The 18,544-nt window shown below is 43.3% G+C and overlaps 1 protein-coding gene across 14 annotated transcripts in view; it reads right to left on the minus strand.

The window, feature by feature from the left end:
- The window catches only part of LOC139966417 (uncharacterized), a 386,420-nt gene that overhangs the window by 19,263 nt on the left and 348,613 nt on the right, over positions 1 to 18,544 (minus strand). For 3 of the 14 annotated variants that reach the window (XR_011792596.1, XR_011792604.1, XM_071969385.1), the window contains 3 exons: positions 9,497 to 9,700; positions 3,966 to 4,021; positions 2,258 to 2,346 (listed from right to left, as the gene is read on the minus strand). Coding sequence is in view for 7 of the 14 variants with exons in the window: in XM_071969385.1 (XP_071825486.1) it covers positions 2,258 to 2,346; positions 3,966 to 4,021; positions 9,497 to 9,567 (216 nt within the window). In the remaining 7 variants the exon portion in view is untranslated. The other 11 variants (XM_071969383.1, XM_071969382.1, XM_071969381.1 and 8 more) reach the window with 9 other exon arrangements.

Consider the following 18,544-nt stretch of genomic DNA (forward strand, 5'->3'; position numbering starts at 1 on the left):
AAATCAAATCTAAATTTCCCGTGGAATGTCAGATTTAGAACCAAATGTGGCAACCGAAGTTCAAAGTGATAGTGGTTCTTCACCAGGCAGTGAAATTGTACTAGAAATAGAGTGCCCTTTCTAATATTCGAAGCAGAGAGTGAAGGCGATGATCATGCCAATATTGAACCAAATGTTGAGGGTGGACCTGAGGTGTTACTGTTAGGATATAGAACCGTATCAGTTCGAGCCTGTCAAATGAGCCGAAATTGAAGCTCCACAACATATCGAAGAAGAAACCTGTTCGGAACTATTGCAAGGAGCATACAACGTGGTAAGAATTTAGTAATGAAGCAAACAAAATCCAGTCCATTTTGTGCATGTGTGGTTGGAATTCGCGGAACTGCCTTAACCATATTGTGAGTTGTGTTACTGTGACTTACAACCATAGAATCCTTACAACCCATATGTACTGTGTGTTGGCTATGTATTCATACATGTACAGTATGGTGCGTAGTACTACCAGTAGTAGTAGTGTTGGTTGCATACTGAAAGTTTGGCTCGGGACGTAAGCTGCATTATGCAGCCATGTTAGGTAGGCATATGTGTCATTTTATACTCATTATTACTAGGCTAGTACTTAGGCCTGGAGTTTTGCAAATCAATTGTCTGAACAAAAGAATGTTTCATGAAATATGGAAGGTGTAAATTCACAACAAATGTAACCATAACTGTACATTGTATCACTGCTTGTTATTGTGGACATCATGGGCCAACATTAATACATTTTGAACTTTCAACATTTTTTTTTAGGCAGTACAGTACAGATACATAGCCTACGGTCAACAGGTTCAAAGGTGCTGGGGGTTCCTAGCAAGACACGTCAGGGTTGTGCTACCATCATGTGCAGTCCAAAGAATCAGAAGTGAGTTTCCAGCCAATGGTCATTACACTGGATTCAAGATGCCAGGAGAAAACTCAATTGTATAGGAAGCCTTGGTTGAGAAATCCCTCACCTTTTCTATTCTACGATTGTGTTGGATTATCAGTCCTTCAGGGTTCCCTCAGTGTTGATATACTAAAATTCAAGACTTTTAATTAAGGATGAAATGGTTATTTTCCAGATCCAACATCAACAATGAAAGAAAAGGCATGCTTTGAAGCATTTGGACACATGTATTGGCGTGACCGTGATGTCATATAATATGTGCATCAGTGAACAGGCATTGACCTTTTTAGGAGCATTTACCTCCCAGACATGTTGGCTTTGTACCTTTAATCTGGAAGCCAAAATATCCATATCTCCAATGATATTTGACAGAAAGTTATAATAAAGACCAATGGAGGCAGCAGAACTCTTGAATGTTTAGACTTTGTTTCTTCAGCAGCAGGTGGTTTGTTTTACAATCTTTCTCCAGAAACTCAGCAGTACACCCTGTTAATGGTCTTTGATTGTTTTAATGTGTGTGATGCTGTGTTTCCAGTTGCGTGTCAGTGTTGTATGTGTCGTCGAGCGTGGGTAACATTCACAGGTATGCATGTGAGTTGCGTCGTGCAGTATTTCTTGGTTTAAATTACCCTTTATTCTATTTGCTTTTGGTTTATTCTAATTAATTTATCACATTCATTTGAACCTCAAGTTTCTTTATCATGACTGTGCAGACTTTTTGTTTGCTATGAGAGCTTGAAATTTTCCTCACTTGTAAACAAACCTCTTTACTCAGCAGTAAACAATGTTCATATGCTGCTCCAGGGAGGCCTAAAGTGGTCTAAACTTGCCTCAACTGACCCAATCTTTGTACCACTTGTACATCCATTCATGCTCCATAACAGCCAAACCAAGAAAACCAGATCCTAATTGATAAGATAAAAAAAAAGATGTTCTCCTGTTGCTCTTTGGAACTTTTCCTGAAGGAGAACACTTGTGCAGGTTGATATAGATGCTAATAGGAGTATGCCACCTTAAGTAATAGCTGAGATATTTAAACTCCACATTAAACCTCATTTTTATGATAGTTTGAGAAGTTGTGACTTACATCATTTCTGTGTATCTCTGTCTATTGGGTGAATCTTCATATGGTGTCTCACACATGTTGTACAGTCTATATGAATAATACAGTACTGAACTTTAAACAAGTGAGAGCCCAATGATTGACATATTCCCTAGTGTGATAAGAAGTCATTCTATCAGCATGACAGGCATTTACTGAATGTCTAAATTGTTCTTGGGTCCACAGAATGTGTTTTAAGCACAGTCCCTCAAGTTGGTGCTACTTACCCCCTCTGGTGGAAACTTGGTTGGCCTTCTTCCCTCTGAAAATTTTATCACTCCCAGCATCCAGTAAGCATGCGCCCTTAGCTGTGGCTCTAAAGTGAAAGAGAAAAAGTTACTTGTTACTTTGGCACTGCTTTTCAAAGGTATTTTGTCAGATTTTGGCGCAAAAAATACTCAGGAGAGCTATTAGCTGTGACCAGATCTAGAATGAGGGCGCTGTTCAAACAACAGTCCAAACTAGTGGTAGTCCATCATATTGACTAGTTTCTCGGTGTAAGTCTTGTCTTGTATCATTCTATGTGCAGCTATTCAACTGCTTAGACTTCCAATAAATGCTTACAAACAAAACTAGTGAATAGGTCACTGGAAAATTGGTATATTTTAAGGATAAAAACTGATTAGTATTTAGAAGAATGGGTAGAAGGAAAGGCATGTTTGATAGGCATGCAACGACCTTCAAGCCAGGTAACAGGTTTGGCTTTACTGCTTGAACAGCTGCTGAAGCTGATGCCAATTGCACTGGTGATATTCCTAGCTCTTCTGATACAGATATGGCAACTAATTCCTCTTGCAAACCTGCTTATAGAAGGCTCGACAAGGAAGAGTATGAGAGAGTAATTAACCCAGCAGATAAAAGACATGAGATATTTTCAACTCAATCACAACAAACCATGTTTGCATAATCTACAGGAAACAGGTTAGTTAATTTGCAAGCCCTATTAAGGGCCTATCACAGTGCTATGATGGCTCACTAGAGAGACAAGCAATGGATGTGGGGATGACCTTATAGGTCTTTCTGATATGGAAGAATTTGTAGGACTTGATTAAAGGTTGTGTTTGGAATCACTATGTAGCTACAAGAGTGAACTCTTGTCCATCTAAGAAGCTTAATAAAACAGTAACAAACCTGGCAAGAATCCTTCAGGTAGCATACGCCCATTAAAAGCGCCATTGACTTACACACTAAATCACAAAAGTAATGTGGTCTCTTAGTCTAGATAGAAGTTTTCACTAGCTAAACGCTACCCATCACCGGATAGCTGTCAAGTTGGCCTTTTATGGCACCATCAATTTTCCGTATCATGACCATGTAGATTTTTTGCTATCCGAGCCGGAAGTTTTTGACACTTGTAAACAAACCTCTTCACTCAGTGGTAAACAATTTTCCTACGCTGCTCCTGGGAGGCCTTAAAGGGGTCTGAAATGGCCTCAATTGACACAATTTTCTCACTACATGTACTTCCATTCATGCTCTTCAACATGCAAGCCACAAAAAACTAGGTCATGATTGATAACAGATCACAAAAGATGTTCCCCTGCTGCTTTTTGGCACTTTTCTTGAAGGAGTACAATAAAGCGGACTGATATAGACTCTAATAGGAGTATGCCACCTTAAGTGAGAGATGAATTTTTTTTAATACCAATATGATACTTTTTATAGTCGTCACAATATAAACCACAACAAAATTCTATGCAATTATCATTTTAGGTCCATAAAGATGTATTTTCAGAGATTTCAGTATGCAAGGTGGAGTGTGTAAATACACATATGAGCAATACTGTGTAAGCAGTAAACCAGGTCTACGTCTGCAACAACATTTCCAGTCACCAATTTTGATAAGCTTGACCAATTTGGGTGCATCTATGATTCCTGCAGGTTGTATTGGTATCCCTGATCACAGTCCACTTGGTATGGCTTGCCCTACTGTACCTGCAGAAACGTCATCCAGAGAAGGGTCAGCGGGGAGGGTTTTTTCGTCTCTGGCTCTGAAAAGTGATGAAAACTACTTTTGTTTAGCTCAGCTGATTCCTCCCAAACTGACCTACTGTACAGGACATACCCCAATGTATTCCTGAACTGTTTGGAACATGTTAAACTGATATTGCATGTCACTCCAGTGCAACTGTTAAGTTACTAAGAATAAGAGAAGAAAATTGAAGGTGTTCTTTGCAAAAACTGGATCATCGGGATTTGTAAACCACAGCCTCACTGTGTGACAAGTACAGTACATTTATGTAGCTAATCAATATGAGCTACCGTACTTGCTCTTCATATTACACACTACCACACGCTCGACGGCCACAAACTGAAACATGGTGTCAGAAGTAAACTTAAGATAATTTCGAGGAACATTCTTGCGAGATTCGAAGGACTGATCACCCGAAAATCACCGTGAATTTGTCAGCAATTCGGTAAGATTCCGCTATGCGAATGCACCGTTAGAATAGCATACACAGTATCGTATGTATAGGACTATGCGATAAAACAGTACAGTAATCCTAGACGCAACGTAGAATGCAGTGTGATGTGGTAAGCAAAGAAAGGAAGTGCAGATTGTACACTAAACTATAGCAGTAAGATATAACTGTGTTCGACTAGTTCATAATGCAACGAAGGGGAACACACTGCAGCACGGTGATAATACAGTAGTAAAGCCTTGTGAAACAACAGTCTGGTGAGGTGAAAATAAGAAAAGAAAACAATCGCGTTACTGTACGTACCGGTACAATACAAAACCGTGTACACGTTGGAGAATTAAAATTAACATTCAGACGATTCCTGAAATAAATTCTGCCAGAAGATCGTGAGTTACAATAACAGTATGGATAAAGTTCCCCCACCAGAGAAGATTGATTTTGCTTCTCCCAAACTGGCAAGCAGATGGCAACACTGGAAAGAAGAATTCAAGCTATATGCAGAACTGGCAATGTCTGACAAAGATGATAAGTTAAAGGAAAAGTGTGCCTCTACTGTATCTTATGGGCACTACCGGACGTGAGATATATGAGACTATAAAACCGGTACCAGCTGCAGGCGCTGCCGATGTTTCCCCGAAAATTGGAGAGCTCCTCACACTCTTTGATGCCTACTGCAACCCAAAGCAAAATGAAACTGTAGAAAGATACAAATTCTTCACAAGATTTCAGGAGCCAGGGGAGCAGTTGGACAGATACATCACTGAACTCAAAGTCCTGGCACAAACATGTAACTTTGAATCATTGCATGACCCGCTTGTCCGGGATAGGATCGTGTGTGGTATCACAAATTCGGCACTCAGAGAGCAATTACTACGGGCACAGAAACTTACCCTGAAATCATGCGAGGATATGTGCCAGTCGGCGAAACTATCCAGAGAAAGGATAGGGACCATCGAGACGAAAACAGAGGTGCACGCGCTCCGACAAAGCGTGCAAGACGACAGACTTCAGAAATGCAAGTACTGTGGGAACAGACACGTCTTTGGGAAGTACCAGTGTCCTGCATATGGAAAGACCTGTTCCAAATGAGACAGGAAGAACCATTTTGCAGCTCAATGCAGAACAGCTACACGCAAAGCGTCAGCGAGCGGATCCCAATGGAGTGGACCCAAAAGGGGCAATATGAAACGGAAACCGTGGGTAAATGCTATAGCGGAAGGTACGTCCAACGTTGGCGACAGTTCCTCCGAGTCCCTCTCAGATGACGACTTCGAGGACGTCAACACGGTGAACCTGCTCACTCCTCCAAAGACAGAGAACAATATAAACTATATTAACTATAAGCAACAAAGTCACATTTACGCTGACATGAGTATAGATGAAGTAAGAGTCACTTTCAAATTTATAGCGGGGCAACCTGCAACATCTTACCAAGCTCAGTTATGAAGAAACTAGGTAAGCATAACATTAAGCAAACTAGCCAGGTATTATCAGTGTACAATGGGAGTACGTCAAAGCCAAATGGTAAATGCAAACTAAAATTGGTGAACCCCGAAAATGGAAAGAAATACCGGGCTGAGTTTGTGATTGTTGACAATGATATTGCAATCCCTCTGCTAGGCAGCAAAGTGGTCCAGCAGATGGGTCTCATAGAAGTTAGACATGAAAACATTGCCAAACCACTAGGCGTCAATGCGATCACGAATGCAAATGATGGTAAAAACGTCAAAGTTGTGAAGGAGGGGCAAATTACTAATGTTGAAAACCTGTACCAGGAGTACAATGATGTTTTTGAGGGCATAGGTCAACTAGAAGGGGAATATAAACTACAGCTAGATCCCAATGCAGTACCTGTAGTTCATCCACCCCGTAGGTTCCCTGTGGTAATCCGAGACAACCTCAAAGCAGAATTAGATAGGCTTGTGAAACAAAACATCATAAAGCCAGTTTCAGAGCCAACCCCCTAGGTCTCCAGTCCAGTGACTGTGGTAAAGCCGGGGAAAATGAGAATATGTATCGACCCCAGAGACCTAAACAAGAGTCTCATGCGCAGCCACTATCCGATGCCTACCTTAGAGGATATACTCCCAGATTTAAGTAAGGCTCAGGTCTTTAGTGTATTCGATGCTAAGCATGGGTTTTGGCATGTGAAGCTTGATAATGAGAGCTCACTTTTGACCACGTTTAACACCCCTTTTGGAAGGTATCGATGGCTATTGGCTTCCATTTGGACTAAATGCTGCGCCGGAAGAGTTCCAGCGTAGGCAGCATCAGGCCCTAGAGGGTTTGCCTGGTGTAAAATGTATTGTAGACGATGTTATCGTTTATGGGGAAGGTCCCACCAAAGAAGCAGCTATCCGTGATCACGACCAGAAGGTAAGAAATCTCATGGATAGATGTCGAGAGAAAAACTTGCGACGCAATAGAGATATGGTCAAGTTTAGGACAGATGAGGTATCCTTCATGGGTTATTTGATTACTAGCCAAGGGTTAAAACCAGATCCAAGAAAGGTTGAGGCAGTCATTAAGATGCCAAAACCCACTGATGCCCAAGCAGTTCGGAGATTCATTGCTTTTGTAACATATCTCAGCAAATTCCTACCCAAACTAAGTGACGCATGCGAACCAATGCGCAAACTGACGCTGAAGGACACAGAGTGGTCGTGGCATGAAGTTCACGACAAGGCTTTCAATAACATTAAGAGCCTAGTCACCTCACAACCAGTGCTCAGCTACTATAACTCCGCAAAGGAACTTACCTTGCAGAGTGACTCGTCAGAGTCCGGACTGGGTGCTACGATAATGCAAGACAGTCACCCAAGTGCATTTGCTAGACGCGCCTTGAGTGACATAGAAACGCGATATGCGATAATAGAAAAAGAACTCCTGTCTGTCATATTTGGGTTGGAAAGATTTCACCAATACACGTATGGTCGTAGAGTGACTGTACAAACAGATCACAAACCACTGGAAAGCATCGTCTGCAAACCGTTGTATAAGGCACCAAAACGCCTACAACGAATGTTGCTGCGGCTCCAGAGATATGAAGTAACCTTAGGCTATAGGCCAGGCAAACAGATGCAGCAGGCTGACACGCTCAGCAGAGCGTATCTTCCAGGAAAACCTCAAGGTCATACCTCTAGAGAGGTAGAATCAGTGAACATGGTGTATCAACTACCCATAACTGATTCCAGAAAACAGGCAATACAAGGGCACACAACATCTGATAGTACACGGCAGACACTCATTACCATCATTCACAATGGGTGGCCACAGTCTCAAAATTACTTACCACAGTGTGTGACTCCCTACTACCAATGTCGGGATGAGTTAACAGTGCAGGATGGCGTGGTAATCCGTGGTGAAAGAGTTGTTGTTCCCAAAACACTCAGGAGGGAAATGCTCGATAAAATTCACTCTTCGCACTTAGGAATAGACGGATGTCTTCGCCGTGCTCGTGAATGCCTGTATTGGCCAGGTATGAATGCCGAGCTGAAGGACTACATGCGACGTGTGTGCTTCTGTGGGAACTAATCAGTCCAAAGAGCCACTCATGCCACATGCAATAGGGCGAAGACCATGGTCCAAAGTTGGCGTAGACCTATTCCATGTTCATGACCGTAACTATGTCGTGACAGTCGACTATTTTTCTGGTTTTGGGGAAATTGACTTTCTCCAGGACACCACCTCCAACAGTGTGATACACAAACTGAAAGGGCAATTTGCTCGTCATGGTATCCCAGATGTTTGCATGTCTGATAATGGACCCCAATTTAGCTCCTATGAGTTCAAACAATTTGCACGGGATTAGGAATTCAGACAAACAACATCTTCCCCAGGGTTTCCCCAAAGTAATGGTAGGGCGGAACAAGCAGTCAAGATGGCAAAGTCACTAATCACCAAAGCAAAAAAAGCAAGGAAAGACCCATATCTAGCTATCTTAGCTTATAGAAACACTCTCAAAACATGGACTCCAGTCCAGCCCAACGCTTGTTTAGTCGTAGGACAAAGACACTGCTTCCTACTAGCAAAGGTGACAGAGCAGATTAAATCAAACAAGGCAAGACAAGCCTACTATCATGATAAAGGCTCACATTCACTTCCAACACTTAACACCGGAGACACAGTCAGGATTATGCCACCATCCAAGCGTCAAGAGTGGCAAAAGGCAATTGTCCAAAACCAAGTGTCGCCCAGGTCGTATGAAGTTATGACTGAAAAGAGGCGTGTATATCGCAGAAACAGGAAACACTTGCGACACACAAAGGAGACTTACACACCCAACCCCGAACCACTGGAAACAGTTGAGCAAGAAATTACTCAAACTGATCCACACACACAAAACCCCCACACTGTTAAAGATTACTCAGACAGACTTCCGCAGCAGACACGTTCAGGTAGAGTAATGCGTGTCCCAAGCTATCTGAGAGATTATACCACTTAGTTGTAGTAAAGTTGTTAAAGGTGCTGTTTTAGGCTCCCTATAAAAACTTATGTTTATCTTTTTTTTATAATTGTTTTACTTGAGTTTAGCATTAGTGCACTTAACGTAATGAACATAAGTATATATGCTCGTATAGAGTAAAATTGTATTGCATGCTGTTTACATTCACCAAGTTGTGACGTGACTTAAAATCTAAAGGAAAGGAGATGCGACAAGTGTAGCTGATCAATATGAGCTACCGTACTTGCTCTTCATATTACACACTACGAGTATGTGCACTCCATTGAATATGGCTACTGAAGTACAATAATAAACCAAGTCTGTTACTAAATAAATGATCGCCTACTATATTCTTTATACGACACGCTCAACGGCCACACACTGAAACACACTGTAACAGTATGTACAGTAGTCAAAAGGAACGATTACTGAAATGCTTTCTAGATACACTGTTCACCTCAACAGCATATCCAGTTCATTTAAAGGTTTGTTATATACAATGTATTAAAGACAGTTATAAGGGAAGAGAGGTGGAAAGGGGGCATATTTCATGAAAAACATTCAAATTTGTTGCTCGGCAAAGAACAACGTCAAATTACCTTATTCTCCATTGGTGGCGAGCACTGGTTCCTATACTGTAGTTACAACAGTAGATCTCCCATGGAAGCATCAGGATATCTCTTTCTGCTGTCAGAGTTGTTTGGGATTTGTTGTTACCTCATCTAACCAGTTGAGTCCATTGATACCACACCCATTCAAAGTATATAGCTGTGAATGCTGAGGACTTAGCACATCAACTTTCTCTGAATATTGACAAAACAACAGAAAACTAATGATAGTGAAAATAGGCTCAAAAACCCCTTGATGCGCATATGCAGGAGCAGAAAATGCATACCTTTGTGGATTATTTGCTGAATAGGACTCAAAACATTCTCTGTGCAAGGTTTTAGCACTCAGCAGCCACTCCACTTAGGATACAGACCTCATACAACATTGTGCTACAGCTGGTGTAGACGTGGTCTAGGGTACTAACGTAGCGCCATTATGAACCTGAGGCCTAAGCTAACAACATTATTCGTATTTCATGCATTGAAACTGAGTATTTGTCCTTAGTCAAACACCAGGTACTTCCAACTTTAGCAAAAATAACCTAAAATATGGTTACCATGTACTTCAGGTGCCCACAGATGTCAAATTTCACTGAACTTAGTCGTTCACGCCACACACACGGTAAGCATTTCGGTCTGATTCTGAAGGATTTTGAATATCGTGCATTTGGCACCTACTTATAGCAGGGTCAAGGAAGGAATAAAATTACGGAAGCTTTGGTAGGTCAAGGATAAATGATCCAATAGTGTATTGGGGAGGAAAACTGGTCAGAAACGCTCAAAATGTTGTTCTAGTCTCATGTATAGAAACGCACATGCTCTTTGTGGTACTTTAAGGCTGTAAAACTAATTTATGCGTAAAAATCACCCAAGCTTGAAATTTTCAGACGTTTGCTTGAAAACCATATTTACACACATAGCAACTACTTTTGTCCAAAATTGGGACTTCTAGCACTTAAAATGAAAAATTTGGCATTTTTGCTTAAGGTAGCATACGCCCATTAAAAGCCCCATTGACTTACACACTAAATCACAAAAGTAATGTGGTCTCTTAGTCTAGATAGAAGTTTTCACTAGCTGAACGCTACCCATCACCGGATAGCTGACAAATTGGCCTTTCATGGCACTACCAGGTTTCCGTACCATGACCATGAAGATTTTTTGCTATCCGAGCCGGAAGTTTTCGTCACTTGTAAACAAACCTCTTCACTCAGTGGTAAACAAATTTCCTACGCTGCTCCTGGGAGGCCTAAAGGGGTCTAAAATTGCCTCAATTGACCCAATTTTCTCACCACATGTTTATTTTATTTATTTGTTTTTCCACAGAAGTACAAAGTACATGTACTTCCATTAATGCTCTTTAACATGCAAGCCACAAAAAAAAACTAGATTATGATTGAAAACAGGTCACAAAAGATGTTCTCCCGCTGCTTTTTGGCGGATTGATACAGACTCTGCCAACCTAAGTGAGAGATGATTTTTTTTTAATTACCAAAATGATACTTTTTATTGTCGTCACAATATAAACCACAACAGAATTCTATGCAATTATCATTTTAGGTCCATAAAGATGTATTTTCAGAGATTTCAGTATACACGGTGCAGTGTGTAGATACACATATGAGCAATACTGTGTAAGCAGTAGGGGTTAGCAGCATAAGATCGCGGAAAAGCAAACTGCGGTGGCCGGTTCTCGAGCCCAGGATCCAAAATACGTCGCACTCTCGAGGTACATAGCACAACCAACTGCGCCACGGCAGCTGTTAATATAAATGTATGTTCGTTTCTAATACTGAAAGTTCCCGATACCGTATAAGATCGCGGCAAAAGCAAACTGCGATTGCCGGGTCTCAAGCCCAGGATTCAAAATACGTCGCGCTCTTGAGGTACATAGCACAACCAACTGCGCCACGGCAGCTGTTGATATAAATGTATGTTCGTTTCTAATACTAAAACTTCCCGATACCGTATAAGATCGCGGCAAAAGCAAACTGCGGTTGCCGGTTCTCGAGCCCAGGATCCAAAATACGTCTCGCCCTCGAGGTACAGAGCACAACCAACTGCGCCATGGCAGCTGTTAGTATAAATGTATGTTCGTTTCTAATACTAAAACTTACCGATACCGTATAAGATCGCCGCAAAAGCAAACTGCGGTTGCCGGTTCTCGAGCCCAGGATCCAAAATACGTCTCGCCCTCGAGGTACAGAGCACAACCAACTGCGCCATGGCAGCTGTTAGTATAAATGTATTTTCGTTTCTAATACTTAAAGTTCCCGATACCGTATAAGATCGCGGCAAAAGCAAACTGCGGTGGCCAGTTCTCGAGCCCAGGATTCAAAATACGTCGCGCTCTCGAGGAACAGAGCACAACCAACTGCGCCACGGCAGCTGTTGGTATAAATGTATGTTCGTTTCTAATACTTAAACTTGACGAAATCGTATAAGATCGCCGCAAAAGCAAACTGCGGTGGCCGGTTCTCGAGCCCAGGATCCAAAATACGTCGCACTCTCGAGGTACATAGCACAACCAACTGCGCCACGGCAGCTGTTAATATAAATGTATGTTCGTTTCTAATACTTAAAGTTCCCGATACCGAATAAGATCGCGGCAAAAGCAAACTGCGGTGGCAGGTTCTCGAGCCCAGGATCCAAAATACGTCGCACTCTCGAGGTACATAGCACAACCAACTGCGCCACGGCAGCTGTTAATATAAATGTATGTTCATTTCTAATACTGAAAGTTCCCGATACCGTATAAGATCGCGGCAAAAGCAAACTGCGATTGCCGGGTCTCAAGCCCAGGATTCAAAATACGTCGCGCTCTTGAGGTACATAGCACAACCAACTGCGCCACGGCAGCTGTTAATATAAATGTATGTTCGTTTCTAATACTAAAACTTCCCGATACCGTATAAGATCGCGGCAAAAGCAAATTCGGTTGCCGGTTCTCGAGCCCAGGATCCAAAATACGTCTCGCCCTCGAGGTACAGAGCACAACCAACTGCGCCATGGCAGCTGTTAGTATAAATGTATGTTCGTTTCTAATACTTAAAGTTCCCGATACCGTATAAGATCGCGGCAAAAGCAAACTGCGGTGGCCAGTTCTCGAGCCCAGGATTCAAAATACGTCGCGCTCTCGAGGAACAGAGCACAACCAACTGCGCCACGGCAGCTGTTGGTATAAATGTATGTTCGTTTCTAATACTTAAACTAGACGAAATCGTATAAGATCGCCGCAAAAGCAAACTGCGGTTGCCGGTTCTCGAGCCCAGGATCCAAAATACGTCTCGCCCTCGAGGTACATAGCACAACCAACTGCGCCACGGCAGCTGTTAGTATAAATGTATGTTCGTTTCTAATACTTAAACTTGACGATACCGTATAAGATCGCGGCAAAAGCAAACTGCGGTGGCCGGTTCTCGAGCCCAGGATTCAAAATACGTCGCGATCTCGAGGAACAGAGCACAACCAACTGCGCCACGGCAGCTGTTGGTATAAATGTATGTTGGTTTCTAATACTTAAACTTGACGAAATCGTATAAGATCGCCGCAAAAGCAAACTGCGGTGGCCAGGTCTCGAGCCCAGGATCCAAAATACGTCTCGCTCTCGAGGAACAGAGCACAACCAACTGCGCCACGGCAGCTGTTGGTATAAATGTATGTTCTTTTCTAATACGTATCGTTATCGTATCGTATCGTAAATATTATCACCATATATAGTATTCATTGATTGTCGAATTATTCTATTTTGTATTGTTATGTAAATACTTTTCTTCTTTCCTTAATACAGGGAGTCTTCTACTTTGTTAAGCGGTTGTACGCTTTTTGGAAGACTTCCTTCACACTGTAAATTTACACGTGAAAAACAAATGAATAAATCAAATCAAATCAAATATTTTGTTTATTTGTATATTTGTATATTTTGTATATTTTGTATATTTGTATATTTTGTATATTTGTATATTTGTATATTTTGTATATTTGTATATTTGATATATTTCTATATTTTGTATATATTTGTATATTTCATTTCATTTATTTATTTGTTTTTTCCACAGAAGTACAAAGCGGAGTCTTCCATCAAGCTTAAAAGCTTAACAAAGTGGAAGACTATTTAAAGAAAAAAATTAATTAATAAATACAAATTGATTGTTTGTTATATAATGTACAGAAACTGCTGAAGTAAATAACTCATTTACATAATTTAATATGATGATATCAAATCTTTTTTAAACATTTCTTAAATGAATTCTTTGTAGCCTTAGATTTAACGGTATTGCTTAATGAGTTCCATAACTTAGTTGCACGGTTGCGAAAGCTGCGTGTACCTAATTTCGTATGATAGAAGTTGCAGTAAGCATTTTGTCTATATTATACAAAATTTGTATATTTGATGAATAAATCAAATCAAATCAAATCAAATATTTTGTATATTTTGTACAAATCAAATATTTTGTATATTTTTGTACAACAATTTTGTATATTTGCACGTGAAAAAACAAAATAAATCAAATCAAATCAAATCAAAAGATAGGCAAAAGACGTCATCACCCGGGGTTCGAACCACGGATGCAAAAGAGAGTCTCGATCTACAGCTCGTACAGTGCGCCAGGCCATCGCGCCACTGTATGGACTGAGATATTAGGTGGGTTAACTAATACTTACAGCTCCCCGTGTAGGCACTTGCTGTAAAAGATCGGCAAAAGACGTCATCACCCGGGGTTCGAACAACGGATGCAAAAGAGAGTCTCGATCTTCAGCTCGTACAGTGCGCCAAGCCATCGCGCCACTGTATGGACTGAGATATTAGGTGGATTAACTAATACTTACAGCTCTCCGTGTAGGCACTTGCTGTAAAAGATCGGCAAAAGACGTCATCACCCGGGGTTCGAACCACGGATGCAAAAGAGAGTCTCGATCTTCAGCTCGTACAGTGCGCCAAGCCATCGCGCCACTGTATGGACTGAGATATTAGGTGGATTAACTAATACTTACAGCTCCCCGTGTAGGCACTTGCTGTAAAAGATCGGCAAAAGACGTCATCACCCGGGCTTCGAACCACGGATGCAAAAGAGAGTCTCGATCTTCAGCTCGTACAGTGCGCGAAGCCATCGCGCCACTGTATGGACTGAGATATTAGGTGGATTAACTAATACTTACAGCTCCCCGTGTAGGCACTTGCTGTAAAAGATCGGCAAAAGACGTCATCACCCGGGGTTCGAACCACGGATGCAAAAGAGAGTCTCGATCTTCAGCTCGTACAGTGCGCCAAGCCATCGCGCCACTGTATGGACTGAGATATTAGGTGGATTAACTAATACTTACAGCTCCCCGTGTAGGCACTTGCTGTAAAAGATCGGCAAAAGACGTCATCACCCGGGGTTCGAACCACGGATGCAAAAGAGAGTCTCGATCTTCAGCTCGTACAGTGCGCCAAGCCATCGCGCCACTGTATGGACTGAGATATTAGGTGGATTAACTAATACTTACAGCTCCCCGTGTAGGCACTTGCTGTAAAAGATCGGCAAAAGACGTCATCACCCGGGGTTCGAACCACGGATGCAAAAGAGAGTCTCGATCTTCAGCTCGTACAGTGCGCCAAGCCATCGCGCCACTGTATGGACTGAGATATTAGGTGGATTAACTAATACTTACAGCTCCCCGTGTAGGCACTTGCTGTAAAAGATCGGCAAAAGACGTCATCACCCGGGGTTCGAACCACGGATGCAAAAGAGAGTCTCGATCTTCAGCTCGTACAGTGCGCCAAGCCATCGCGCCACTGTATGGACTGAGATATTAGGTGGATTAACTAATACTTACAGCTCCCCGTGTAGGCACTTGCTGTAAAAGATCGGCAAAAGACGTCATCACCCGGGGTTCGAACTACGGATGCAAAAGAGAGTCTCGATCTTCAGCTCGTACAGTGCGCCAAGCCATCGCGCCACTGTATGGACTGAGATATTAGGTGGATTAACTAATACTTACAGCTCCCCGTGTAGGCACTTGCTGTAAAAGATCGGCAAAAGACGTCATCACCCGGGGCTCGAACCACGGATGCAAAAGAGAGTCTCGATCTTCAGCTCGTACAGTGCGCCAAGCCATCGCGCCACTGTATGGACTGAGATATTAGGTGGATTAACGAATACTTACAGCTCCCCGTGTAGGCACTTGCTGTAAAAGATCGGCAAAAGACGTCAACACCCGGGGTTCGAACCACGGATGCAAAAGAGAGTCTCGATCTTCAGCTCGTACAGTGCGCCAAGCCATCGCGCCACTGTATGGACTGAGATATTAGGTGGATTAACTAATACTTACAGCTCCCCGTGTAGGCACTTGCTGTAAAAGATCGGCAAAAGACGTCATCACCCGGGGTTCGAACCACGGATGCAAAAGAGAGTCTCGATCTTCAGCTCGTACAGTGCGCCAAGCCATCGCGCCACTGTATGGACTGAGATATTAGGTGGATTAACTAATACTTACAGCTCCCCGTGTAGGCACTTGCTGTAAAAGATCGGCAAAAGACGTCATCACCCGGGGTTCGAACCACGGATGCAAAAGAGAGTCTCGATCTTCAGCTCGTACAGTGCGCCAAGCCATCGCGCCACTGTATGGACTGAGATATTAGGTGGATTAACTAATACTTACAGCTCCCCGTGTAGGCACTTGCTGTAAAAGATCGGCAAAAGACGTCATCACCCGGGGTTCGAACCACGGATGCAAAAGAGAGTCTCGATCTTCAGCTCGTACAGTGCGCCAAGCCATCGCGCCACTGTATGGACTGAGATATTAGGTGGATTAACTAATACTTACAGCTCCCCGTGTAGGCACTTGCTGTAAAAGATCGGCAAAAGACGTCATCACCCGGGGTTCGAACCACGGATGCAAAAGAGAGTCTCGATCTTCAGCTCGTACAGTGCGCCAAGCCATCGCGCCACTGTATGGACTGAGATATTAGGTGGATTAACTAATACTTACAGCTCCCCGTGTAGGCACTTGCTGTAAAAGATCGGCAAAAGACGTCATCACCCGGGGTTCGAACCACGGATGCAAAAGAGAGTCTCGATCTTCAGCTCGTACAGTGCGCCAAGCCATCGCACCACTGTATGGACTGAGATATTAGGTGGATTAACTAATACTTACAGCTCCCCGTGTAGGCACTTGCTGTAAAAGATCGGCAAAAGACGTCATCACCCGGGGTTCGAACCACGGATGCAAAAGAGAGTCTCGATCTTCAGCTCGTACAGTGCGCCAAGCCATCGCGCCACTGTATGGACTGAGATATTAGGTGGATTAACTAATACTTACAGCTCCCCGTGTAGGCACTTGCTGTAAAAGATCGGCAAAAGACGTCATCACCCGGGGTTCGAACCACGGATGCAAAAGAGAGTCTCGATCTTCAGCTCGTACAGTGCGCCAAGCCATCGCGCCACTGTATGGACTGAGATATTAGGTGGATTAACTAATACTTACAGCTCCCCGTGTAGGCACTTGCTGTAAAAGATCGGCAAAAGACGTCATCACCCGGGGTTCGAACCACGGATGCAAAAGAGAGTCTCGATCATCAGCTCGTACAGTGCGCCAAGCCATCGCGCCACCGTATGGACTGAGATATTAGGTGGATTAACTAATACTTACAGCTCCCCGTGTAGGCACTTGCTGTAAAAGATCGGCAAAAGACGTCATCACCCGGGGTTCGAACCACGGATGCAAAAGAGAGTCTCGATCATCAGCTCGTACAGTGCGCCAAGCCATCGCGCCACCGTATGGACTGAGATATTAGGTGGATTAACTAATACTTACAGCTCCCCGTGTAGGCACTTGCTGTAAAAGATCGGCAAAAGACGTCATCACCCGGGGTTCGAACCACGGATGCAAAAGAGAGTCTCGATCTTCAGCTCGTACAGTGCGCCAAGCCATCGCGCCACTGTATGGACTGAGATATTAGGTGGATTAACTAATACTTACAGCTCCCCGTGTAGGCACTTGCTGTAAAAGATCGGCAAAAGACGTCATCACCCGGGGTTCGAACCACGGATGCAAAAGAGAGTCTCGATCTTCAGCTCGTACAGTGCGCCAAGCCATCGCGCCACTGTATGGACTGAGATATTAGGTGGATTAACTAATACTTACAGCTCCCCGTGTAGGCACTTGCTGTAAAAGATCGGCAAAAGACGTCATCACCCGGGGTTCGAACCACGGATGCAAAAGAGAGTCTCGATCTTCAGCTCGTACAGTGCGCCAAGCCATCGCGCCACTGTATGGACTGAGATATTAGGTGGATTAACTAATACTTACAGCTCCCCGTGTAGGCACTTGCTGTAAAAGATCGGCAAAAGACGTCATCACCCGGGGTTCGAACCACGGATGCAAAAGAGAGTCTCGATCTTCAGCTCGTACAGTGCGCCAAGCCATCGCGCCACTGTATGGACTGAGATATTAGGTGGATTAACTAATACTTACAGCTCCCCGTGTAGGCACTTGCTGTAAAAGATCGGCAAAAGACGTCATCACCCGGGGTTCGAACCACGGATGCAAAAGAGAGTCTCGATCTTCAGCTCGTACAGTGCGCCAAGCCATCGCGCCACTGTATGGACTGAGATATTAGGTGGATTAACTAATACTTACAGCTCCCCGTGTAGGCACTTGCTGTAAAAGATCGGCAAAAGACGTCATCACCCGGGGTTCGAACCACGGATGCAAAAGAGAGTCTCGATCTTCAGCTCGTACAGTGCGCCAAGCCATCGCGCCACTGTATGGACTGAGATATTAGGTGGATTAACTAATACTTACAGCTCCCCGTGTAGGCACTTGCTGTAAAAGATCGGCAAAAGACGTCATCACCCGGGGTTCGAACCACGGATGCAAAAGAGAGTCTCGATCTTCAGCTCGTACAGTGCGCCAAGCCATCGCGCCACTGTATGGACTGAGATATTAGGTGGATTAACTAATACTTACAGCTCCCCGTGTAGGCACTTGCTGTAAAAGATCGGCAAAAGACGTCATCACCCGGGGTTCGAACCACGGATGCAAAAGAGAGTC

This window comes from Apostichopus japonicus, chromosome 4 (genome assembly GCF_037975245.1).
Source record: "Apostichopus japonicus isolate 1M-3 chromosome 4, ASM3797524v1, whole genome shotgun sequence".
NCBI classification, from domain to species: Eukaryota; Metazoa; Echinodermata; class Holothuroidea; order Aspidochirotida; family Stichopodidae; genus Apostichopus; species Apostichopus japonicus.